At 36.8% G+C, this 27,560-nt stretch overlaps 2 protein-coding genes across 4 annotated transcripts in view; one reads left to right on the top strand and one right to left on the bottom strand.

Moving 5' to 3' along the window:
- Window positions 1–346: 346 nt before the first annotated feature.
- On the bottom strand, window positions 347–14,180 carry LOC306903804 (isoaspartyl peptidase/L-asparaginase). 2 transcript variants are annotated; one of them, XM_079473297.1, is made up of 7 exons: window positions 13,941–14,180; window positions 12,751–12,956; window positions 11,118–11,260; window positions 8,686–8,843; window positions 5,206–5,324; window positions 4,899–5,009; window positions 347–2,755 (listed from the first exon to the last, which is right to left on the bottom strand). In XM_079473297.1, the coding sequence occupies exons 2-7, from the start codon at window positions 12,935–12,937 to the stop codon at window positions 2,553–2,555; spliced, it is 921 nt and encodes a 306-aa protein (XP_079329423.1). In that variant the 5' UTR covers window positions 12,938–12,956; window positions 13,941–14,180; the 3' UTR covers window positions 347–2,552. The 2 variants fall into 2 exon arrangements, with proteins under 2 accessions (XP_079329423.1, XP_079329424.1); XM_079473298.1 differs by lacking the exon at window positions 4,899–5,009 and having other exon boundaries at window positions 1,514–2,755.
- Window positions 14,181–19,481: 5,301 nt separating this feature from the next.
- The window catches only part of khdrbs2 (KH domain containing, RNA binding, signal transduction associated 2), a 51,793-nt gene continuing 43,714 nt past the window's right edge, over window positions 19,482–27,560 (top strand). For both annotated transcript variants that reach the window (XM_079473653.1, XM_079473652.1), the window contains exon 1: window positions 19,482–19,800. In XM_079473653.1, the coding sequence (XP_079329779.1) occupies window positions 19,710–19,800 (91 nt within the window). In that variant the 5' untranslated portion in view covers window positions 19,482–19,709. The remainder of the gene's footprint in view (window positions 19,801–27,560) is intronic.

The following is a 27,560-nucleotide window of genomic DNA, read 5'->3' as shown; positions in this document are numbered from 1 at the left end:
CCATATAGGCCTTCTCGTACTCTCTGTTCGTCAGACTCACTCCTCCTCAAACAGCCATCCTCCAGGTTAAATCAATGGGTGATAGAGCATTTTCGGTAGCCGCCCCTAGGCTGTGGAATGCACTTCCTCCACCCATCTGGAGTACTCCCACCCTGAGTAGTTGTAAGAAACAATTAAAAACTCATCTTTTATGACTGTTTTAACAACTGAGATATTGTTATTTTACTTTTATCTTTCATTACTTGTTGGTTATTATTGTTTTGTTAGTTGCTTCTTAATTTATTATTTGTAGTAATGGATGTATTTTTATTATGTAGCACTTTGGGTGTAAGAAAAGCGCATTATGGATGGATGGATGGATTCAATTTATTGTCATTACACACATACAAGTACAGTGCAACGAAATGTATTTTTAGAAGAAGATAAAGCATAACATGGGGAAGGTGAGGAGAAAAACATGTACACAATACACCATAGACAAGACTTGCAACAGGGATAAGTAATCCAGTTCCGACAAGCAGCCATCTGATCCTGCTGCCATGGTGGTGCCGTATACAGACCCGCTTGTCAGGCTGGCGGGTCAAAGCGACGGAGGCGATGGATCTGGGGATGGGAGACCGCCCTCGAGTGTGGCCTATGTTTGTGTGTGTGTGTGATAGTCTGTGCAGGTTATAATTATAAATAAACCTATTATAAATAAAAGGTATTATTATTATTAATGCATATTCTGAAGTCAATTCAACTCTAATACACACGTACTGTATAAAATATATTTTATAACTGGCAACCTAACAAACATCTGCATTTTAGAAATTGGTGAAATGAAGTGCAAATATAGCTGGAACTGCATTTGTAAAAAAGACTTTGTCAAATATATTTTTATTAGATTTATGGAGATAAATCCCACTTTCCATCAAGCAACGAGTCCTATATAATTCAAAAACCACAAAATGAAAATTACAAATGAAAAGGGGGCATACTAACTGGAAAGTTTCTAAAAGTCTACTTTTCCATATTCAAAATTTAACTTTTGAAAACAATAATACTGTACATTTTATTGCTTCTGTGGCTGGAATAATTAAACAGCTTTCCCTCATTTCCATTCCAGAATATATTTGCTATAGACAAATAAGAAGCGAAGAGGGACAAACGATATATTGTTATTCACACCATTAATTTTGGAAGGTGATCATTGTATTACTTTTAAAGATGAATTTTACAAATGTAAATACATTTGCTGTAATAAAATAGTTCACTGTTAAATGCATTAACTCTCTGCAAAATATCTACTAGTTCTAAATGTTGATTGTTCATTTTGAGTGTAGTGGCGTGGACCCAGTGATTTTGAAACTATTGCATGGCAGGTTCGAATCCACCTTTCGCTTGCCTAAATATTCACATTACATATCATACAGGCATTTATTTTCAACAAAATGAAGAAATGATTAAAGAGAAACGGGTGTTTAATAATAATAAAGAGTATGGTAAGGTAAGTAGGGAGATCTTTTTTGTTAACATATGCCAATAAATTGGCAACTTTTATTTACCAATCACGTAACAATATCATCTGCCCAAGCCAGATGTATAAATATTGCAAGATGAATAATATTTGTTACATTATCTGTGAATCATTCAAAAATGTACTCCATGTGCCAGGGCTAGGCAGTCGCAGTTTATTGCACTAAATCTCCGCACGTCTTTTGGATTACCTGTGTTTTCATTTGGATGTCACAGATTTTGCACAGCTTCCACCCCGCCGCTACTTATGCAATAAAGGTAAGATATGTTTTATATTTAATCCTATTTGCTGATAATTACGTTTTTGTTTGGCCAATATTGTAGACTTGCACATGATTTACGTTGTCTTTGGTAGTTGTTATGACCACATCTGGCTGTGGGTTTGAAGCAATTGTCACACACATTATAAATGGCAGATGGTTTAGTAGAGATTTTGTTGGAGTCACCACTTTGCTGCAGAAATAAGAGTTTTAAAAAGCACATTTTAAACGTTGAGGGTAGCGTTTGTTTTCTTTAAGTCTCTGTGCATGTTCGTGCTTTATTCAGTTTCGTGGATTCTTGTACAGATTTTGTTTAGATATGATGATGTGGTATAATTTATGGTTTCCGTTACTTTGGAAGGCCGTTGTTGTATAGCCAGAGGAAATTTTGCCATACCCTAGGTTTTGGTGAAATGTCGCCACTGATACCAATTAACAATACAAATAGCAATGTATTTGATATTAATCATACTTGTGTAAATCCCATCAGACCATAAGCATGGTTGTGAAGAATTAGTTTTTCCCTTAAGAAAAAAAGCTGCCAGAGTTTTAAAATACTTTTCTGCACCTGGCTTAAAGGTTTTACATACATTTAAGGTACATGCCAAACTGATATAACTAGAGCTGGACTGGTAAATAAAGGTGTCGAGAAAAATCTCTATTGTTTTTGTAAATACTAAAATATTAGAAAAATATTTCAAAATACTTTTTACACATGCTTACAAATGTAAAAATAGAGGAAAATGCAAGCCTTTTAACAAAGCACAAATGTCATCATTTCGGCTCCGTAAACTCTTCTCCGGGATTTAATCCGTAGAACAGAATGTCCCCATTTGTGGAGGCCCAAGCCATGCGTGGTGTGGTGAACCTGGCAGCCCAGTCTCCTGTGGGGGACACAACAATAGCCCCTCCACCTCCCTGTACTCTCTCTCTCATGTACTGCAGTGAGGCGTCTGCTGCTACTGTGGCTGATTTCCCTGCAATGGACAAAGAAAACATTCACGTCTCGCACATTAGTAAACAAAGTCAGAATAAAACATTTGGTTGTACTTTCTTGGAATCTATTCTTTGAGATCACAGTTTTTGGAACGCTTCAGGATATGAAACCTGGAGCTTTTGATATCGTCCTTGGATATGTATCAGGTCACTCGCGAACAAAATGTTTTTCGGGTTGTTGGAAACTTGGGAGTTTCACTCCATCACTCTTATCAGTTCCAGTAAAGGTAACGTGAGAAAACTTTTGCTTATAAATAGACCAAAAAAGCACAGAAGACACTATGTTTTAGTTTAAAGTTCCGCCTCCCACATGTAACAATCCGAAACTAGTCTAAATTTTAAGAAATGGTTCTGTTTTTATGGAAAGTCCAAAACAGGCATGATCAAAACAGAAAGGTTTTTATAACTACAGAATGCAGAAGGAAACAACAGCCTGCTGACCCCTCCACTCTCCTTTCACACACACACACCTCATTATCATCTGACTACTGTGGCAGCCCATCCGATCTTTCCTGCCTCACGAACCAATTAAAATGACTGGCAATAGAGGCACCCCATCACATTTTGGTGCAGTTTGACATTCACTGTGTTCTGTATACAAATTCTGATAATAATAGCTGCATGGGTGAGAAACACAGAATAACCAGGACCTTATTAGCTGAAACAATATGAAAATAACATGAAAATAAGATAAATTAAATAATATGAAAGTAAAAACACAAATAAATGGGTTAGACCCACAAAAAGAAATAAACAAACGAGATACTTTTTGTAAAATCTGTCCAAATGAAAATACAATTTCATTTAGCTATGATTTCATATATTTTTATGTGGATTTTATATATTACCAGGCCATACTGTGCTTCTCTAGAATTCTTTAGACCAGCACACCAATCAATCATCACAATTTTCAAATGATTAAAACAGTAGTAATGAGAATACATTATTCTGGACCTTTCTTTATAAATGTATAACTTCATTCCTTGTACGATGATACATTTGAAAGAATGTTGATGCTGCACTTCTGTCCATACAATGAAAGTAAATGGACTCAGGCTATCAGTCTGTAACATTCTGCCTAACATCACTTTTTTATATCATAGTTGAGAACAACACGAGGGGAAGTAAATCATGAAAGTTTTAAGATGCCTGTATAAGATAAATCAGAATTCAATGTAAGTAATAAAATATGTACTGAATCCGAATTCTGCCACTGGCAGAAATGTAAATTACATTTGCCTTACACTTAATCTTATTTTGTAGTCATTCACTGTAAATGTGAGTCTGTGTTATTGATTAACCAGACATCTTCCTACAAATGGTTACTTGACTTAAAATGTTTTTGGAAAGTTGACATGTCCTATGATGTGATGTGATGATTTTAAACAGCAATTTTCCCATCTTTTATCATTATTGTGCATTGGGCTAAACATTTCTACTATAATTTATCACACCATTAAAACAGGTAAAAATAAACAGAAATTAGGGCTATACAATATATCGAAGGTAAAGAAATATCACAAATGTGCACAGTGCAAATCGTAATGGTTTAGAATAACTGCATGACTATAATACTTTAAAATGTCAAGCATAACCAAAGTTTTAGGCTGATGCAAATACAATAGCAGAGAAACCAGTTCGGGAATTTGGCTAGAAACTAGTATGAAAAAGTGTGAATACTTTGTGTGTGGAAGATGTGACACATATACTCGTCATATCATTTTTTGTTTTTAAATAGCCTAAACATTAATATAATTCAATCTGATTTTATAAAAACATTTTACAAATTATTTTATAAAATAATTTTACAAAATTATTATATTATCTCCTATCCAAATTTCCTTCAATATCGGGCAGCCCTAAAATGAGTGTTAATCAAACACAACTGCCAAGATACCTTTAAACATTTATAAAAACAATTTAAAATATTGACCTTGAAAAATAATGGCCATTTAATGCATCAACTCTCCAAATAAAAAAAAGAATCAAGTGTTATTTTCCAAAATGGATTAGTCACAAAATTCATTTAGAGAAGAAAATATGTGCACTTCATTCATTTCTACAAGTAAACAAGCGTGCATGTACACTCACACGCTTATGAGGATTAGTGTGAAGGTCTCATACCTTGCTCCATATGAAAGAGAATTAATCTGGCTAAGGTGACTTTGAGGATAGACTCTCCATGTCCAGTGCAGGACACTGCGCCACTTCGGTTGTCTGCATAGCCACCAGATCCTTATCACATGACAGCAGGACAGAGCGAGTCAGGCCTAATATGTGTTACCTCAGGAGAAAACGCTCTGACAATTGACTATTGATCACAGTTGACACCTTCAAACCAAAACGGCTCATTCAACCAATGCTCTGCTTCAAAATGAATGTTGCCGTGACACTGACACTATCTGTGTCCTCTATCTTTCATCTAGCTCACCTATAACCGGAGAATCGCCGACCCTTCCCACCATCTTGTTTCGTATTCCTCCAGTGGACGTAGCACATGCCACATTACCGAAAGAGTCCAAAGCCACCGCACCAACCGTATCATGGCCACTGTAATAAAATGTACAAAAAGTTTCATAAGGTTGAATAATGAAAGGATTGGCGCTGAGATTTTCCTCAGATCTATAATTTTCTGGTCTCAGACATGGTATTTTCTGAAGGTACTTTGAAGAGCATTATTATTCATCACGCTAAAATGTACCCCAGCTCTGTTCCTCTCTTTCACATAGACTTTTGTCCTGGAATTCAGCTTACTACAGCACATTTAAAATCTAGTGTATAAAGAAAAACGTAAAAGCCTCCGACTCTCATCTAAATCTAGCTTCTGTGCAATTACTTTCGTATCTTTTGGGTTTCTCAGTCAAACAACAAAAAAGCTCCATCCTGCTGATGCGAGAGAAGTACGCCAGCTAATGACACACATGCTTTTAAGAGTGCCTGCACACCTCAAATTGACTCATCATCTGCCTGTCAACAAAGGAAGTGAAGGAAGAAAAGTGCCCTTTGCGCTACTCCAGAAAAGTACACTCGGAGCGATTGCCGAGAGTGCCGTATCAGTGTTGATGTTTGTACAGACGTACGCGAAAGAAAACAACACGATTCTTATGATCTGCACATCAGTCTTCCACGCCAGTTCACTTTAAAGGAAATAAGACAGACAGCACAATGTTGGATGAACAGAGGCCCTTGTATTTCACAGGCTTTATATCCCATGAAGCTCTGATTAGAGCACAAGTGCTGTGGAAAACAAGCAAGTGTTATGAGTTTGAAGGCGGAGGACGCCGGATCAAGGTGAAATTAAAGAAAACAGCCTCTGTGTCACTCTGCCTTGGAAGAAATGGGAGAGCGAACTGGCGCCTGGTGGAGAATATTCGCCTGAAGCAGCTGGCGAGGAATCACTTGTCAGGTTTCAGTAGCGAGGCATCAATCATTTTTGACAAGCACTTGATTGCTCTTTTAAATCACCAGCGATGTCTGGATCTCGCTGGCCGGTTCAGGTGAAAATGACGTTTAAAGGCAGCTTGACGGTGGGCCGTATTTCACACTTCAAAGTGATCGGCAAGTTTTGCAGTAAATCTTCGCACATCCATAAACAACCTAATGAAGTGTGCCGACGCTGAAATTAGTTGGTAAAGTTCTCATCCTGTAGAACAGGTGGTTGTCTTAACTTTTATAAATATATAGCCGCAGCATAAAATTAGAGACAAGTTGTTTTTAGCCAGCATTTCTGCATGGCCATTTTAGTCCATTTGTTGAATTTCAACAAAAACAACCCAGGAATGACGTTTTGCATTAATGTTTAGATCATGCAAAGACGCATGAGTTGTGACAAAAAATCTGCTTATTCCCAGAGTTATTCTAGTTTATTCAAATTAAATTAGTTTTTTAAATACTTATTGGGAATTTTTTAGAAATTAACTGAAATAAGTTTAAAGCACTAAAATTATAATAACATACAAAACTAAAACTTGTCTTGTTGAGATGTTCTGCCATAAATGGAAATAAAGCAATATTTTCATTTGGACTTAGGAAGAAATGTTGTTGTGTTGATCATTTTACTTCAACACATGCTGAGAAGTAGTAAAAATAATGAAAATAATTTAAGACTGGTCTCTTAATTTTTTCTGTGGATGTAGTCGACATACAGCTCACAAAAAAAATATGTGAAAATGTACATTTAAAGGTGCTAATTTTCTATGTAAAATAGCTTTTCCAATTCCAGCCTAATATGCAAAGGCTTTCAGATTTACATGTATGCATTTGGCATACGCTTTTATCCAAAGTAACATCATTCGATTTGCATTATCTTCCTGTTCGTCTGATCAATGAGAAACAGGAAATGTTCAATGTCATGAGTTGCAAATCATTTAGCTCCAAAGAAGGCTTTAGTCCAGTGTGATGGCCACTGTGTGAATTGGGACCACTGACACGCCGGTAACTGTAGTTATATAAGTGCACGGTGCAACCGGAGGGAAGCTGTATAATCACCTAAATAAAGGTGGAGGATAATTGAGTTCTAGGGGCTGCGGGTTAAAAAGCCCACTGGCTGTGTTACAGGGTGAACAGAGTCAGGCTTATAATAATGAAGCAACAGCAGGGAGGGATGAAAGACTGTAGCTCGGCCAACTGTCACTTAGCACATCCACAGCACTATTTTTGCAGACTCCCTCGGGAGCTGGGGTTACACCCCGCCACGGCCTTGACTCCACCACCACTCAAGCCTCAGCCCGGGGAAGTGAAGGTGGCAGGTAAGGCTGCTTTGCTGATGCCCGTACAGCTCTAAGTGAACTGCATGAAAGCCTCGGGGAATGACCTGAGATTTGAATAGGGGCAGCATGTGAATGTGTTGCCGCTCTCAATGCTGCTGTTCAGGAACATAAGAAAACATGCAGCTATGGTTAAAAGTCACAGGTATAAAGGTAAAGAGTTTAATAAAACTAATATGATGGGGGTTACCAAAACACAACAACCATTAACATTAAGGAAATCACAAATGAAGCTCATAGACCCCAAACATGATCTACATTTCATCTTGGTTAAATGAGTTACTACAAATCTAATAATTCTAGTAGTTAAACACATTCATTCGAACTACTTTGGGGTTAATGTTTAAGACAGACATATTAACAAGAACATCAATACATGGTAAGGGTATAAATTGATATATGTACATGTCTATATAATTGTATATAGGACTGTATGTCTGTCCCCAAAGTGAATAAAGAGAGCGCATCTCCCTACATTCCATTGGGTTGTAAAATAGTCTTATCTTAATGGTTTGGGGTGGGTCGCTATGATCACCAGAGATCTGGTTCTGCGCCTAGATGTTAGTGGCAGATAGGGGTAGACCCCCTGGTGACTAGCTTTCTGGCTGGGTGAGAAATATATAAATATTATGTTATATTTAAGAAATCTAACTAGTTATTGGGTGCTGACCTGTCTCATGCACTACAATAACTACAAACAACAAGAATAAATATATTGTATTTTTGTGAAATGTTTGATACATTTGTTTGATTTTGTCCACTCATGGTTTTAATAATTGAGTCATTGAAATGTTACAGTATGTTTTCAAAGCACTCTCAAGTAAAAGGAAATACAATTTCTCCATTATGATCCTTTTTAAAAATACAATTACTTCCAAAACGCAGCATAAAAAACATACAAAAAAGCACTTCATAAAGGGTTTGAGGGATTGCTCTAGAAAAACCATTACTCTAAAATTCTCCACGAGCACACAAACACATCTTTCCAAAGATGCTGTTGTCAGTTTAATCTAAATGGTCAAGGTCAAGATCAGCCTCCAGATCAAGTGGGTCTGGGAACTGGCAAATGGAAAACCTCTTAAGCCATACAAAAAAATGTAGGACGACAAACAGCACAGTCCAACAACAAACTTAAAATTACCCACTATTGTAAATTGAAGAGCTCTTTGACGCCAACATCATATTTCTTGTAGTGTTCCCATTCCTCACGCTCCGTCTGTGTAACCAAATCTTGAACTGCTGGGAAACCAATGCGTTCTGCAAACATGTTTGCCCCTCTATCGGTCAACATGACGTGATCTGTCTGATTTAAAAAAAAACATTAAAAAGATTCATCATGAAGACATAATTTCTTGTGTGTGTGTGTGTGTACTGTAGTGTTAAAGATAAGGTTATTTGATCATTTTTAAACCCATAGTACAGTAAATTATACTTGTCTGCCATGAATAAATCTGTACTTATCTTGACATAATTTACTGTGCAAAGGGGTCGAACAATAGCTAAATGAGGTAAACATTTTGAAATGATTCAAGGAGTCCGCCCAGATTAAATGTTTAGTTTAAAGCAAGAAAACATAAAAACACGACTGAACAATTCAGCCCACTAATAAGGTGACAGCACCACGAGACACTCTTCGCTTTCACAGGAGACACTTCTGATTTAAACTGGTGTTCCACAACTTAAAAAGCAGTAATAGTAGACATTTATTATTTAAAACTGTCGGTTAAATAGTGCAGTAAATACAGTTGTGCTTTAATACAGATTCTACAAATTAATATCACCCCTCAGATCTATAAAGCAGCAATCTTTGGTATAGAATAAACAAAAATCAGGTATTGAGCGAGCAAGTAAATAAACAAGCAGTGTTCAAAACCTCCTTACCTTACTCTGATTCACAGCAGTAATCTTAAAATAATGATTTAAAATTGAAACTGTATGATTTTGTGATAAATGTCAGCAGTCTGTCAAAACACGTAAACATAAATCTGCGAGTTTTGCGATAGATATGCAAAAGGATTGAATGCATAGTATTACATGTGTATTTGATGCATTCTTGTTATATAACTATAGTTACTTATCCTCAAATCAACAAACATAAAATACAAAAGAGCGAAATTAGAGTAACATACACCAAAATCCCCATTCATTTGAACATCAACACATGGAAGTGTGTATAATGCCTTTCATAATACAAGGTAATCTCTGTATAAATCTCTGTACAACATCACACTGGATTAGACCATAACTCTGGTTTAGTAAATTTTAAATATTAACATGCTTATTAATGTGATTTTTCTTTGTCAAATGCTGTGCATTTTAGAAGCACAAGGCAGAGCATGAGGTCAGTGAAGCCTGATCGCAGCATTGATCAAGACCTGATGAATTTTTAATACTGACTATTAAAGAGATCTGCCAATCCACTGTAAGGCCAAGGTCTTTTGGGGCAGTCAAGACAGGTGCTGAAGCAAATAAATTCTCATGTATTCCAGGGGTTTTGTTTCTTCAGTGTCCACCCGCTTGCAAGGTGAACTCAGTGTATTTAAAGTGAAAGGGAGTCGTTGAGTGTTCAAGTATTTGGGTATTTAATCCCACACTTACAAATGCATGAATTGTATTAGACACGGAATATCAAATGTAGTGTTATCATGCGTTTGCAGATGACGGACCTTTCCAAAGCCAGCGTCACTTTTCTAAACTATTTGTAGCATTGCTTTTAAAACATCATACAAACAGAAATGTATACATTGTATGTAAGTGAATAAATGATATATATTTGTCTAAAACAGGGCTTCTCTTGGGTTCTTGAACGTACTGTACTGCACAATGAATAAATCATAAGAAAATGACAAGATGTCAGTCTAAAGTAATTGCTCTATTGGTCTAAGTTCCACAAGATTACAACATGGTTGCAGTACCAGATTCTTTCTCACTAAACCCGATAATAATGTTGTACTATAAGAACTTGTGCTGTACCTTTCCTTTCAGTGCATCGGTGTAAAATGTGTCAAACGCAGCTCTCTCTCTCATCTATAAAATACCATATAAATAAAAGTATGAAAAGAACAAAATAGACTCCTAATTTGATGACTATAGACTTTTAGGCACTGCGTGGGGAGATATCACTGCACCTCAGCTCTATCTGTGCCATTACAAAGAGCAGTGATTGAAATCAATCTGAAAATCAGCCAGCATTTATTTCCCTTTGAGTCTGTCATCACAAAGATGCTGAAGAAATGACAAGGTAAAGCTGTGTAGGCAAAGAAAAATCCTGAACCCACAGAGGTGTGATATCGCATCACCTTTGAAGTCCTTGGCACCATTTAATCTGTGCCAAGAAATGAGGAACAAAATTACGTCGTTTCCAGTCGGTTTTCACATTAAATCTTCAAAGATATCCCCAGATAGGCCTTCCTGATACAGCGGATATTAAACACCGGGTCTCGTTCCCTTGTGAATTGACTGTGACTTTCACTTGTAGAAATGTTTTTACAGTGATAATGCCATGTTTGTATGGTGACAATAAGTGAATCACACCAACAACAATAACTGTTTTTACAATGAAAAAAATGAAATATACCTTTTCCATCACGGCACGTGCCAGACTAACAGGGTTAGCAATGTTTCTCACAGACGAAATGGCTCCAGTGGCAAGTGTTTTTCCATCCATGATGATACTGTCCAGCTCCACTTCTCCATCAGTATTTAGTACTGCACCATGACCTATACAAGTCAAGAAAGCTTTAAATCTGAATGTCCAAATGTTTGCAAAGATGTCGACTTCTACTGTCTCAGATTCCTACAAACATTAAAGGGGTCATATGATACGGCTAAAACAAATATTATCGCCCACTTAACTTGCTTATACATTTGGGCGGTCTTAGTCAAATCATACCACGAACTGACATAGATTTGTGGTGGTGTACTTATAATAAACACCAAAGACACCGACAAACACATATTCGCGTCATATGACCCCTTTCAAGATTCACAAAAACACAGATGGACAAACATGATAAAATATTTTAACAAAAAATTGTATTTACATTATTAACAAATGACAAGTGGCACCAACTGAAGTGTGCACTGTTAAAAGTCAGGAGACACTAAAGCTTGATACAGTTTATGAAGAAACACAATGCAGAAGTAATACAACATCACAAATATCTCGTCCTTACAATATCCCTCTCATGGAAGGCTAGCAGCCAGTTTCCCTGACATACTCCTGACTGTTATCCACTCTGATGTCTACCTTTTAGCACTCTCAACAGGATTGTATTAGTCGTCTATTGATCAGTCTTTGCCTCCGGCTACCCCAGTGTTTCAAATGATCCTCTGATGAGCTGCTGAAAGTGCAGTTTGCATATGAAGAGGATCAGCCGTTTCACTTATGGTGGCAGTTAGCCATCACAAATGAGATTGACACCGACAGGCCGGGTGTGTTAATGAAGTGTATTGTTTTGCTCCTGCTTTCCTCTGTGTAATCTGATAATTATTTGAGAACCTCTCACCTTACTCTCTAGGTGATCATTAACAAAGTGTCAGGGGGTGAGCTGAAATACTTTCCCGTTTGGAGCCTAGATGAAGTAGCACACAAAACACTGAATGTGCACTTACTCTGTTTACAAGAAGAGCGTTTGCCATTGGTAATCTACAAACAAAGTTCAAGGACAAAATTGACTACAATTAGAATAGAATAGGACAGCATCCACTTTTAAGAACACTTAAGTGTCCAAACATCTCTGCATCTGTTTGGTTTAACAAAATGGTTTTGGTAATTATTTCTGTCCTTACAAAATGATAATATATTTTACCTTATATTAACTGTGAATATAAATCATTGAATAAATACTTGAAAATATATAGAATAATACATTGCTATTATATTACGAGATGACAATTTATAGCTTTCAATATATTTCAAAATGCAAGCATTTGGTCCAATGGTGTATGATTTAATTATTACATTATATTTTGCAGTATACATCCCCATATATTTTGTGTCGCATAGGTAACGTAGACTTATTCTCTAGGTTCTACACATTTCCTCTCACTTGCTTGTTTATCACATATTTTGCCTAATCTGATTCATTCAAGCATGCTTTTACTACCTTGGTAAATTTATTTCTGCACAATTTCACGGCTTTCCCTTCAAAATCAGCACAGAAAATGTCTGCAGATGACATCTGGGCCTATTTATGAGCGAAACAAACCTGCATCAAACACCGGGTCATCTTCCAAATACCTAACAGCTTTTTCCACAGCGTCGAGAGCGCTGCCTCCATTCTCAAGGACAGCATGGCCTGTCCACAAAGCAGACTTGACTCCAGCCACCGACGCTTCGGCTAATGCGTCGGGAATGGCCCACGCTCCACCGTGCACCACAATTGTAGTCTTCATCCTCAGTCTTCCTCTGGCCCTATAAGGAAATAAATGTGCATTTGCTGTCAGCAGAGCTGGTTCATTTTAATACATTGCCCTTGGACTGTACCGAGCTGTGTAATTTATTCAGATGAACACTGACAGAGTGGGTAAATGCAACTTTCACAGCTCATCTCCATGAGGGTGGATGCGGTTGTTTACAGCAAAGCTGTTTTCAGGCTCCTGTCATGTTTACTCAGGCTCCATTAAAGTGAGGTCTCCAAGAGATATAGTATGAAAGAACCAATTCCATTTGCTTTACCTGAAACAACTGCTTTCATATGTTTGAACATGAACGTGCTAGCACCAAATGAACAACCTAAAAAATGAAGCAATAATCTCAAATAAAACACTGTTGCTGCAGTTGAGCCCAATGAAACGAAAGGACAAAAAACATGCAATGTATTACAAGGCTACATTTATTTATTATGAGGTTTATAATAACAATAGTAATTGTATTTTGTTATTATTCATATATTATTGTTGGCAGGAACTATGGTCACATAAACAATGGCAGGTACAATAAAGATACACTGACAAGATGAAAAGAAATACATGTGGACTTTGGTAAATGATATAACTTAAGTTATGGAGAAACCCAATTGCCTCTAGAAAATGGCCGACTGCTAAATGTTGCGTATATCTAGATTAAATAACTCGGTAAATAATACTTATACTAAGTTAACACATAGCCTACAAATTTAGTATTTCAGTGTGAACTTAAACTGCAGTGAGCGTTTTCTTTGAACTGCTGTACACGGTAAAGCATAAACTACAATACGAATTTCCCCCAAAACATGTATATTTAGTTTAGTTTGAGTGCTTATGTCAGTAATCTGTGACGTTATGTCATCCATGCGGTTTACGGAAACAGCACAAAACACGTGTAGCACGAGTTTCAACTATAAACTAGAAATAAATGTGGCACTTTTCAAATCCGAAAAAGTGGGTAAGTATGACAAACAATTCAAGATGTACTCACTTGATTTCAGCGTGAAAAGTGGATTAGCAGCTGAGCAAAATGTATCTGTTGCTTGTAGCCTAGCCCACGTCAGTCTGGCACATAATGTTACGCTATGGGTTGTGTTGTTGAGCAAGAGCTGACCTGAGACCTGTAATCTTCTATCATTTACAGTCTTAAACTGACAGAAGGACGTCAAGTGACGATCTGAGGCTTGGTTGAAATGAAAGGTTGTTGAACTTGAAATGAACTTGCTTTATCAGTTACCTTTGTTGAAAGCTTTGGAAGTATACACGATGTCAATATACTAAACCATTTCATTGCATTATATTGAATAAAACACAAGGGATTGTTTTCATTTATTAGAATATATACTGTAAGCCTATTGGTTCCAAATGGAAATGCATTATTTAATAAATTGCATTAGATTTCCCCAATATATTACATATATTTTGTTTCCTAGTACCCATAAAAGTTTAGTCATTTTACTTTAATAGAGAGACAGACTGGATATAAAGATTACCATTTCGTTGTAAACCAACCATTATTGAAGGTTGTTGTTTGGTTGGTGACTTGTGAATGGATGTGTTTGTTACAAGCAGTAGAAAAATGTGATTGTGAACAGGCAAACACGTTCTTGGGCTGAGCTTGGCTGATCTCTCTTCTTAAGTTAAACTGTAAGAAAATACCTCGAAGAGGCAAGAGTCCAAAGGGCACTTATTAACCCAATCTCATTGGGTTAATGATGAATTAAAGCATCATATTTCTTCTAGTGGGTCTTACTCATTGATCTGAGTGTCGCTCATGCATTTAAGAAGACAACTGGGAGATCAAACACTTAAGCTATGGATTCCTTATTTAGATGTGGTTTGCGACTAATGAGAAGGGAAACACTAGCTGTTGTTTGTCCCTGAAAATGATAGCAAGTTCATTTCCCTTTCTGCCACACTGCAAAACAAATGGCACACTCTCCCAATGACTTGCACTGTGTGATGTATGGGAAGGTATATTCTCGGTGATGTATTGCCCACCGCTCACCAATTCATTTGCACCTGCGAACCATTTGTTTCTTAGAATCAATGACACGTATTTCTACAAACATCCTGAATGTTGTGCATTTGTGGCAATTACATTTATTGGCTTCCCCCTCCACAATTGAATGAGAAAAATGGCAGCCACTACCTCTGATTGGTTTAAGCTTCTGGGATTTTAGCAATGTCGTTCATCTGAATATGAATTTTTTACTTCTTTGTGCGAACGTTTTGTCTTGGTTTTATAATATTGTTCATTTGTCATTTTACTTCAGATGGTCAGTATTCCATGTGTAGCACACAATAGGTCACAAACTGTACTTCTGACTTGAATGATAATGATCTCAACTGGGTGCCAAATGGTATTGAATTTGTGGGAAAGAGGGCATAATGTACTGCAGCTCGAGGATTACATTCTGCAAACCAAATCTATTATGTTTAGGATTCCTCACGCCGGGTGTCTACATTGGAGAATAAAGAAAATAATACTCATGCTATGAATTCAGAGGACAAGCTGGAACTTATAGCATTTGAAAACATTATTGGATTACAAACTCTGTGGTTCTCTTATTTTACCACAAACTCAATTTTCGGATGTAGATTTACTGTGTAGATTGATTCTATCAAAATCTTTCTTATTCTGACTTATGCAGAACGCATTGTTTTACGGACAGGACCCTTCTAGCATTGTATACAAGTTACATAGGAAGCAAAATGAGTTCATCTTAATTGATCATGGAAAGGTCTCTGAGTGGAATAGGTTGACTAAAATAACTGCTGAAATTAGGAAGCCCTGTGGTTAAAAAAGATATATCAATTAATAATGTAAAGGTTTTTATATTCACATTTCTTTTGCCTACAGGCTCCTATTAAACTTTCCTTTACAAGGTAGCTCACAGTGGAACTTATTGTGGATGACAAAGGGTTTTGACTTGTCAGGGTACTGCAGACTCTCTATTTAACCCTGCCTGCATAAAGTCGTATGGCCAGAGGCAGCTGCAGCCATTTTCAGCTCGGGTCTTTACTTTTGTGCATTTTCCTCACCAAATTTTCCTCTAAGCACACAAATGTTCTGTTCTGTAGGTGAGAGCTTTATAAATCTTTAAATTAACAGCGGCAAACACATTGGTGCCCACCACCCACGCAATAATATACTTGTTCTCATAAAATCTTAAATTAAGTAATTTTTCTTTACCCTTTTGGCAACGTTTTGTTATATTTTGAGCATACATGCCACAAAAGTTTGGTTAGGTTAATGCTTAGTAAAAAATATTTGCCAATAGTGCAAGAATCTCTAAATGTGTCAAATTCATATGGTCTGGTAACGCATATAGCCACCTGTTAAAATTTTGACTTAAATTTGACCTGGCTTAAGAATTTAAGTGACAACAAAGAGTAATACAAAAAATAGTTGCCTGTACAGCACGTGTATCAAAAACCGTTTTCACATGTGAGGGTGGAATTGATTGTTTTGTGTGAAGCATAGAGCTTATAATATAAATAAATACATAAATCTAAAATCGAAGAAACTGAAGGTTGATGTGAGTCAGGGGCCTGTGATTCCATTTGAACCTTTGGTCCTCAAATTGAGCAAAACTTAATATCCCATTACCCTCTTTCCTTCCCTCTCTGTAGGCTATTTCTCTCAATAGTGCTGGTTAATAATTCACACTGTGGGCTATTGTATTTCCACAATCTGAGACTCCGCTAAAATATCAAAGCTGTCATTCCTATGCTGGTTACATTTGCTTAAAGTTTTCGATACACAGAAAAGTGCCTCATGAAAGTGTGCCTCGGGTCGCAGACATCTGAAAGTTATCGGTCATACACCTCTCGTGCACACCTAATGTTATGTGTTTTAAATAATGCTTTGTTATAATGATTGTTGCTCATAAGTTCAGAATTGGGTATAAGTAGTTTGATTGTATGATTTAAGATTGCGTATTTAAACACATAGTTTGTCATAGCTCTGTAATCCATCACTTAAAAATCTTATAGTAATTTTTCCCCAAACAATTCAAAAGGCCTACTTATCCATCAGTTCTGGATGTGTCATTTATCGATATAGAATTAGATTTTTTTTAGAAAATCTAAGTTTGATTGTTTCCATACTGTATGTTGAGAATGATATTTGAACGCTAAAGAGAAAAAATGTGTTCAAGTTTAAATGACAGATGTTTTTGTGTATGGTCTTTGAAAGATATTTTTATGGAAATGTAATGCTTCAAATGATTGTACTCTGAAACAATTCGCTACTACAGAATTTATTAAATTTTTTACATTATCAATAATTAGAAAGACCGTCATACTTGATCCTGTAGTATTATTTGATGACCACTAGAGTGCTGCAGAAAGCCATTTTAACTGGTTTAATACATATGCAAAGTAAATAACTAATGACAAAGTGTTGAGAGTAGCTGCAGAAGCTACTTTTATTCCTTGACTTAATGCCTGTTTAACGTCACAAAATATATTCATATATTTCAACAGTGGCTGGTAGAAACAAAAGCAGTGTATGAAGTGATGGATGGTGTGGTTTAGAATAACGGTGGATTAAATTGGTTATGAAATTTCATCCGCTAATGTCTACTCTGTGACATATCAAAGTAAAGATTTCAATTATTACAAACAAGAAGACATTGAATAAAAATGAAAAGACTGAGAAAGACAGAGCAGAAGGAAATTAGTCTAAGTGAATGTCTTTTGAAAAATCGCAATCTATGATAAAAAGGTTTTTCATCTTTCAGAAAGGGACCAAAGAAGCATATATCATAGCAGTGATCGCCTTTGCTCTTCAATAGAATTTCATTAAGGTGAGTGGTGAGTGATGTATAGAAGTTGTTGATCCTCCACAAAACCTTATTTCTCTTCCCTTAATCCTTTCCTATTCACTAACCTCAAAAATCATTATACGAGGACAAATCCGTTTGATTATCCTATTTGCCAGACTGATTCCAACCAGACACCTACAATTTATACACAACCTGAACCTGCAGCTACCTGATTTGAATGAGATGAAGAAATTCAGATGTTAAAGTGAGAATTCAACCCCTTTTTTATGCAAGTGACGATTCCTGTGACTGTATAGGTAGCTATTATTTTATTTACATAAAATTACTTTACATTAAAAAAAATCAGTAGATTTGCTTCAAAAGCTTTAAAAGGACAGTTCACCTGAAAATGAACATTCTGTCATCATCTACCCCTCTTATCATTTCAAACCTGTATAAAACGCACATGTCTTTCTTCTGCAGAACACAAAAGAAGATATTTTTAAGGTCCCCATTAACTTGCGTTTGTGTCCAAAGAAGTGAATGGGTACTGTCATTCTTCAAATTATCTTCCTTTGTTTTGCGTTGAAGAAAGAAAGCCATACATGTTTGAAATGACAAGAGGGTGAGTAAATGATGACAGAATTTTCATTTTGGGGGAACTATCCCCTGATGATGATCGATAGACAAATATGAATACCCTATAAAAAAGAATGTTATTTAGTTAAACAGAAATGAATAATGCAGTATACATACATATGCATAAATTCTATACGTCCCATAATATTAATTTGTGTATACACAGGCCTATCACTATTTTTTATCCGTTACAGGAGCGTGTGTTTATTTATGTCCATATTCGTTGCCCATCTATATAGTATGAATATCCTGGCAGCAGTATTCATATGAGGCTTGATGTTTTACTTTGAGATCACTTGTGCCAACTGTTTTTAATTTATAGCGTCGACCCTCAACACACTCACTGTGTGGACCAGTTTTCGGTAATTATGTTCATAGTTCACAGGCAGACAGTAAATATGACACTTGGGGTGCAGATGTTTGCCAACAGCACTGTAATCCATTCAGATATTAATTAGGCAAGCTGGTCCCTGTTCTTCCTTTCACTGCCTCCTACTTTTCTCTCTGAGGCTATCCCAACCCACCAACCCCCCTCCCCATATGTGCTTAGCTGTTTGGCTAAGTGTTAGTGTGTGTTTGTGAGTGTTTGCGCTATCTGTGACTGTCTGTCACAACAGCTTAATCCATTTTGGCAAACTGAGGCAAATGGCAAATCCACTGATTAGTATTCATGGACGTTACCAAATATCCAACTCTGCTGTTCGGAACGAGTAACTTATGTTTGTCCTAGTTATTTATGAATTTATATTTCTAATGAACAAAATGATTTTTACCATTAGTTTCACTAGTGACTAGCACCGTTTCATGTGTAAATAGTCACAGAATTCAGTATGCAAACCGTAATAATATTTGCAAGTTTAAATGCATTTGCAGTTTGAAGTCATACTATAAATTCGGTCTAAAATAAATGCATGGAATATATACGTTTTAAGTATAAAATTGACCAGTGCACAAAGCTGTTTGCATAACAGATAAAGTGTTCAGGACCATGGACAGGGGTGACATGTCATCAGTAGCTTAAACTCGTATTATTCACTCAGCCATATATAGACAATATCAGATTTTTGCATGCAGTCCACCAATCCAGATATAGATGGGCGGAGTGAAAGCATAGATTCTCCGACTGAGGTGGGAGGTTTTATATGAAAGACTTGCGTTTATATCGCGCTTGAGGATATGGGTACACAGCATTGACATCTCCCACATCGCATGCTCCACGCGTGCGAAAACCACAGGAGCCCTCCCAGATATTACGCAGTCTATCTAAAAGCAACATCCACAGACTCATTCCATTACTCAGCACTTCGGTCGTCTCACCTGCATTCGCGGTGTTCGGGAGAGGCATAGTGATGGATCAGGACAAGTACTTGCCAGAGCTCATCGCCGAGAAGGAAAGCTTGGACCCGTCGTTCGTGCATGCCTTGCACCTTCTCGCTGAAGGTAAACTGTGTTTTTTGGGTCGTATCTGTCTGGCGTGCCGTCCTTGCTGTATCTTGATCATGCTGTCATTGTGTATCAAAAATGTTTTCATAATTGTGATGCACGCTACCATCGCCCGTTCTTGAACCCTTGATGAATCTGGCGTGTCAGGTGTTTACCCTATTCTGTCCTCAGGTGAACATTTCTGAAGTAAAGGCAAGAGAATTGTTTGGAGAAAAGGTTCCCACTTTAAGGGCTCCTTTTTACTCAATTGAAACGACAACTGAAGTTAAATGCAGTGCAAGCGACATAGCCCGTGTAAAAACAATGCATGAAACGCGGAATGTTGTTATTTTATACCTTAAAACACGGAAAGTCTTTTTTTCAGCATTAGCTATTGAGTTTGTGTGTTTCCCATGGTTCCAAGTGTTTTATATTTTCTCACCCACTTCGGTTGGTTAATCACAATGGACCTCAAACAATACGTCAAACTCGGTCCTTCATTGATATTTATATAACACACAAGTTGAATGCGCCAAGTCACTTGTCTGTCAAAAACGTAAATGTAAATTGCTTAAAATGTGAGGCAAGTTATTTGTGGTGTATTAAATGATGAACGCAGTGAGTTGCTTCCAATATTTATGTTGGACTGTGTTGTTCATCTACGTGAGGTCATAATAAGCACCAAATATGGCAACGCTGCGAATGGTTTTATGAAGTCATTATATTGGAATAAGATAAATGAATCCTTGACAATTCATCAGATAGTAAGCAGAGTAATTAAGAGGCAATTACGGCTATTACAAAGTACTCACACTGGCTTAGATTATCTCAAGTGCAGAGGAGCCCAGTGGGGTATGCGCTGCTCAATACGCATGCATGTAATTAAATGACAACTGGCCAAAATCAGAAACTAAAATAGCATGCATATTATTATCTGGCGATATTCAACATTCATTTTATTTTCTTTGAAACATGTGAGTCAGTGTTATTTGTATTTCAGGTCGTTTCTTAGAATTTTGTGTTCTGAAAACCGACAGCATCACAGCTCATGTTATGTTATTTCATGTGCTTTTTATGTGCAAAAGTTAGATGTTCATTTCCACATTAAAAACATTCAAACACACCTTCTTCAATGCTTCTCTGATTGAGCTAATCACATTTCTTATTGAACTGATGGTTCAAATTCTGTGATGCAGGAACCTACCGTAAATGATATATGTAACACAGGCTGTGGATTGTTAAAATAGCAAATCTCTTAGGGTTTGTCAGTATCAATAAAAACTTTCTTCTCTTTATGCCCCAAGAATAATTCATCATAATCTTGAAGGCAGATTAAGATAACACGCCTCCCCGTAAATGGGATAGTAAGTCATTTGTATGCTTGTGTGAAACTTGACATACAGTGTACATCACCACATTTATCTGAATATTTAGTCTCTCCATAAAACACATCCCTTAACATGAATGAATGGTAATCAGTGAAAGTTGTTAGTGAAGAAAAACTATTTTTCTATGGATCACCAGACACAATCTTTAAAATATGTAATTTGTTACTGTTTCCTATAACATTTGCAGAATATTATAAATATTTCATTTACAGCTGTTTTTTAATTAAATAAGCTGTTATAATAGTTACATTTTATATAACTATTGTATACAAAAAATAAATGAATAAATAAAAGCTTTATTAAAAATGTGTTTTAATAGTGGCAAAGATGTTTTATTTAATCGTTGTGGATTGTTACATTCATGCTGTGCCACTGGTACCCCACCAGTGTTTATTTACCCTGACACATATTTGACTTCTTTATGATTGAGGTATGACAATTAAGCCTCTTGGACTTTTACTGTTAGGGCCGGTGAGCAAGTCAGCTTACTCAAATAATGTTCAATACTTAGGGTAGGAGTCTCTTACAGACTTTGGTTATTTAAATTTATATAAAAAAATTCACACTCTATAAGAGGGAAGTGATTAATATTACAACAACGATCAATAAAAGCGTAACTTATCCCAAACACCAGGCGGCCTGAAAACAACTGACTAAAGCACTTCAGCTAATGGCCCTTGCCTGCTGTGTAACTATAATGTCTAGACCTCTTCGAAGCTGCATATTTCTAGTGCGTTTGAGTCGCTCTGAAATAGCTCACAAAGATAAATACAATTATTTTAGATTTATGTTATTAATGTGAAAAATGATTCAGTGATCCTGATTAAAACACATTTCATTGCAACAAAGAGAAAACTAGAAGGTTTGTGACATTTAGTCAGCGACTGGATTTCACGTTTGAATATGTTTAAATGCACATTGCTGTTACTCCAAAGTTTTTTGTTGTGCAGATAATGCTTGTAACCACTGTGTATTCTTGCTGATGATAATCTTTTTCTACTATAGGTCTCTGTAAAAGTCCAGTGTAAAACGGGGTTAAGATTACCCATTGTATGATATCTGTATGACGTCTTGGGTTCTGAATGTTCAAACTGCTATGAAGTGCATATGCTCTGAAACACTTCCAGTTTTGACCACTGGGGGTGCAGTTGAAGCGTGAAGCTACACGTATGCTATCCTTCATTCCAATACTGGAGACAGGGAAGTTGTGCCTGTGATTTGTGGGAATATATGTACGGTTTCCTCTAAGAAACTCATGAAACATCAGCACCTGTGCTTCACAATTTATACATGGCAAGATGAAACCAGAACTGTTTAAAATATGCATATTTTCCACCCAGATGCTTCCATTTCAGGTTATACAGTCCACTCTGGAGAATCACCAAACTGGAATAAGCTGTTCCTCTTGAGAGAACAGTGAGGATTCTTTAAAACTCCAGTCTGTCATTTTGATCTTGTGAAGCACACTGCTGAATTGCTTTTATAGAGGTTACTTGATGCAAACTACTTATTTAGAAAAGGACAGGCTGTAACTGTGTCCACTTCAGGGGCAGGTTTTCGAAAATAGAGCCTTCTTTGCCTCAGAGGGACTAAATGAAAGGCATATCAAATAAATGTGCTTACCAGCAACATGGATACATTCTGCTTACCACAGGAGTGAATATCACCTAAAGTTGATAAAGTAGGATTGTGCTCTCCCTGACCACTCCTACAGTATGAATGATAATAAATATTTGGGGATATTTCAGATGTTTTTGTTAGACTGACTGAAATGACAGGTATTGTTCGTCCTGATGTACTATTTACATTTTGTCCTTAAGTGTAGTCATTACAGTGTAGTGTAAACAACTTAATGCGTGCCTCTTAAGGACTGCTATGCCTGATGGGAAAATTCTATCACTAAGCACAATTATTATATACAAAACAGCATAAATATCAAATCAGAGTATTTAATCCCTCTTCAATATCAAACTGAATTTGGGATTGAGCGTTTGGAGACAGCTACTTTTAAATACCATCTTAGGAAACCAAGTGTTCTTTGCCTCTTACTGAGATTTATAACAAGCTCATAGTGTTAATGTACCCTGTAGAATAACTGCATGTTAGTGTTAAGTAGTTCCAGCATATACGTATAATCAAATCTGTTTATGGTTGAGGTTTAACATACTGTATGTGTCCACCTGGTCAGATTCCTTCAGCAGACCAATGGCATGTTACAAAACATGACTGATCGGGGATACTTACATGAAATGCCTGTAAGCGGCTACGTATGAATCCGTTCATAGAGGTTTCGAAAAGGATCCCAGATGTGTGATAGTGACTTCACCCGACAGACCAAAATCATTAGCCTAGAGAGCCATGTCTCATGATAGAGCTATTATTTAATGATGTGTTTCCATTTTCATAAGCAGCCTTTGAACTCGATTCAGTTCGCTTGCCATTTAAATTTGACCTGCAGATTGCATTGAAACAGACGTTGATAGACCGACTCCTGCAATCTTCCAGGGAGAAGACATTAGTATGTAGAGTGAGACCTGTTTAAAATGGCTATGTTGATAGGATCAGCTTGTCCTTACAGCCCATTTTAAAACTTATCGAGCCAAAGCTTTCTATCACAGAGCAATCATGTGTATGTTAATAGGTTAATGGCACCAACCTTAATATTTTGATAAATATGTTGATGTTGTTCCACAGCCAAAATTGAAAGATGGCCTAATAACCTTTTCTGAGTAATAACGGGTGTGGCTTTGTCTCTTTTATGTTTGCAGTCATCGGAGGTCGTAGAAAGACGTTGTTAAGCTATGAATTACTAGAATTAAAACTCTTCAGTAAATCTTTGGACACACGGGCAGGCTACCCAGTGGATAAAATGATCGACAGTCACCTCATATGTTTGCCCATAGAGCAGCATCATAATGTTTATGTTTCTATCCAGGATTTTTTGTGTTTGGTAACCAAATGATAAACTCCATCCGTTACATTTGCGTATCCATTTGATGCAGTTGGATTCTGTGTTCAAAGTATTGTGTGTTTCAGATACAAAGCCATTTTTAAAATGCCAGTTCTATCAAGCGTTCTTATTTAGATATTTTCAACCAAATTTGTTCTTATGACGATGTTTCGTTTCTTGTTTAGCACAACTGGTCACAGAGTGCTGGTTTTCGCTGTGAATGTACGGTAAATTGCACTGCATAGTGTAGTTTGTAGCTCCAACTCCTGTTAGAAGTTCCCAAGTGGCTTTGTTTCTCTGTATGGATGGCAGGTTCCTTCTCTTCTTGCTGTTACAGCAACACCTTCTAAAAATGGAATGCCCATAGATTTGTTGAAAGAGCTTGTGAGGAGCACCTTTCTACAAGCGTGTTAGGTGGCTTGATGAAATATCACTCTTTAGGGGGCTGGCTGTTGGTGGAAATATTCAAAGAGCTTTGTTCTTTCACTCCCGGAATAATTTGCATGTGTTTGCGCAATATTATACATGTGGCAGATGTTAATGTGCATTTTGGCAGGAGAACAAAACGCATACAGAATGAAGCGTGTGATGTGTTCATTTTTAACTGTGCTGGAGGGTTCAGACAGGTTAAACAAATGTGTATGATCTTAAAACTTTCGGCGTGTCCCTTTGCTCTGTTTTATCCTCATCTGGGATGCTGCCTGTACCAGGAGACCCAGTGGAGCTGGAGCCGAAATCGTGTCTCCTTTAAGTGCATGACTGGCTGTCTCATTTCCTCATGGGTGCATAATATGAGCCCTCCGGCAAGAGTTCAATTAGGGATTTTATTATGATTAGGAGAGCTATTTAAAATTTTAAGGAAAAAGACATTTGCTAAAATGCATGTGTGAATGATTTAAGGCATTTTTGTATATGGGTCTCTGTTTGAATATCAGAGGAGTCGGCTGCAGGCAGACAGTGTAGGTGCTGGCAGTCTCTTCTAGTAATCTGTGCAGTGTGCACACATGTCAAATGAATGAGTCAAAATGAATTGATTCATGAATTTACCACATGAAAAGACCACATGCTATAGATCTCCTTGTTGCACGCATGGAAGGTTACGGGAGAAATACATGGTGAGAGAATTTTGTTATGGGTGAACTATTCCCTTGACTTTTAATTCATTAAGTGTCACCTCAAGTTTTAACTTTGTTAAATCCCTGAAAGATGCTGGAACCCACTGTGCTGACATCTGTCGACCAACCATATTGACAACCAGTTTTGGTCCTCTTATTAGAAGTGCAGAGAGCAGGTGAGAGGAGTGATGCAGTCTGTCTCATTTTTATTCTAATTAGGAGCAGACAGAATGTCCTTCACTGTGTGGAGGTTAAACATTGGTGTTCAATGACTTTGCTTTCCCCTGAAGAAACATCTGGAGAAAACCATTTATGACTGCTAATTGTTGTCGTATTAAAGGGATAGTTCCCCCCAAAATTAAAATTCTGTCATCATTTACTCACCTTTGAGTTGTTCCACATTTGAATTAATTTCTTTGTTCCGATGAACACCGAGAAAGATATTTGGACGGATGCTTGTAACCAATCAGTTATTTGACCCCATTGACTACAGTAGTAGGAAAGATTTGCCAACTCTTTTCTTTTCTGTTCTGTTTAACACAAAATAATACATTTTGATGAATATTAGAAAACAGTTCTGGGGCACTTTTGGCTACCATTGTAATTTTCCTACCATGGCAGTCAGTGGGGTCCAAGGACTGTTTGGTTACAAGCACTGTCCAAATATATTTCTCTGTGTTCAACCAAAAAAGAAAAGTATACAGGTTTGGAACAGAGTGAATAATTCATTACAGAATGCTCAGCATCACTGTTGGGCCACCAAGAATATTTAATTGTGTTGCAATAAGGTAGTACAATATGATTTCAGAAAAATGTTACTTCTAATAGATACGATTGAAGTAACATTGGCATAGACCCATGAAAGAGTCAAAAATATGAATGAGCTCAGACTTAAACAACTTCCTAACTAGACTCATCTCATATATTGTAATAGGCAAACATAGCTTTGGGAAATTATATATATATATAAAGTGTTTAATATTCCATCATGCAGGTGTTCATTTGTTTAATTTAAAGTCAAGCCATGTTCAAATCTGTAAAGTGCGTGTCCTGTTTCAGCTTAATATCTTCCTCTTGGCTCCTCACAATTATACATCACAGTGGATACATTACACTGAAACATTTGACTCTCTGTATCACTCTGCCTGCCTGTTCTCAGATGGCCTGTCAGTTTGGATGACACTCGGCAACATGCAATGCTTGACGTTGCTTTGGCTTTAAAACAATTTTTACTTGCAGAGGAAATAAAGTGACACACCATATATATTTCTATATATTTATAGTTCAAGTTAAAGCACTCATTGTTGTTGTAGTGAATATTCACATTACCCACAGTCCTTTGTGTTTAATTACATGTATCATAACTGTATTCATAAAACTATAGTATGGAGACTTTCCCTCAGATATATGCAGGCCAATATTTCCCAATCTGATATTCTGAAGTATGAAGATTAATACAACATCTTTAGTTTGTTGTCTTTGGATTTAATGTGTTCAGGTTGGGTTTTATTACAGATCAGGCATATGGGATTTATGTTATAAAATAGTCAAATACAATCACAGAGGGCCTTGACAGCAGGCATTGCTTCAGCTTTCTGTTAATTTATTCTGGTGGATTATAATAAAACAGCTCTTCCTGCAGAGTTGACTTCTTTTAATAGGATTGGTATTATGGTCCAATCCTAGTTAAGAACAATATTAAGAAAAATAACTGTTCAGAGTGTGCCCAGACTATGCACATAGTTATATAAAATACACATCATGTATAATACACACAGATCTGTTGCTGGTTGCCACCTCCATATTCTCTGAGTCATCAACTTCCTGTTGTTAATAACTTTTGTGGCCAGACTCACAGCCAGAGAAAAAGAAAGCAAAACAATGATGACGAAGGGTGATTGTATCAAAACTTATCTTGAATTGATTGAAGGTTGTAAATGTGTTTTAGAAAAGGAGATGCTCATATTATCCTGAACTGGGTGAATTGTCTTGATGTGCCCTATTAATTTATCTCACAATATGAATGTCTTTCTTAGTTAAACTTTTCATTTTACAGTCAGCTGGATGCCGTCTTAAAAGATTTGCTTGGAGCCTTCACAGCTTGGTTATTTCTTCATGATGGATTGTTAGAAATGTTAGATCAAAGGGTGGAAAGTGTATTACATGTTACTGTAGATGCCGTTGCTGTCAAAGGCTGACAACCTTTTTTGAAGCTTTTTATTGATTAAGTATTTTAGCGCCTGAAAACATGAAGGGTCACGATTTATGAAAAGTGGAAACACAAAATGTTTCACACGACAGCGTATCAAGGATACTTTAATAAAC

This window comes from Barbatula barbatula, assembly GCF_947034865.1.
Source record: "Barbatula barbatula genome assembly, chromosome: 14".
Taxonomy (NCBI): domain Eukaryota; kingdom Metazoa; phylum Chordata; class Actinopteri; order Cypriniformes; family Nemacheilidae; genus Barbatula; species Barbatula barbatula.
Note: the sequence above shows the minus strand (reverse complement) of the source record. Positions and strands in the feature narration are given on the sequence as shown.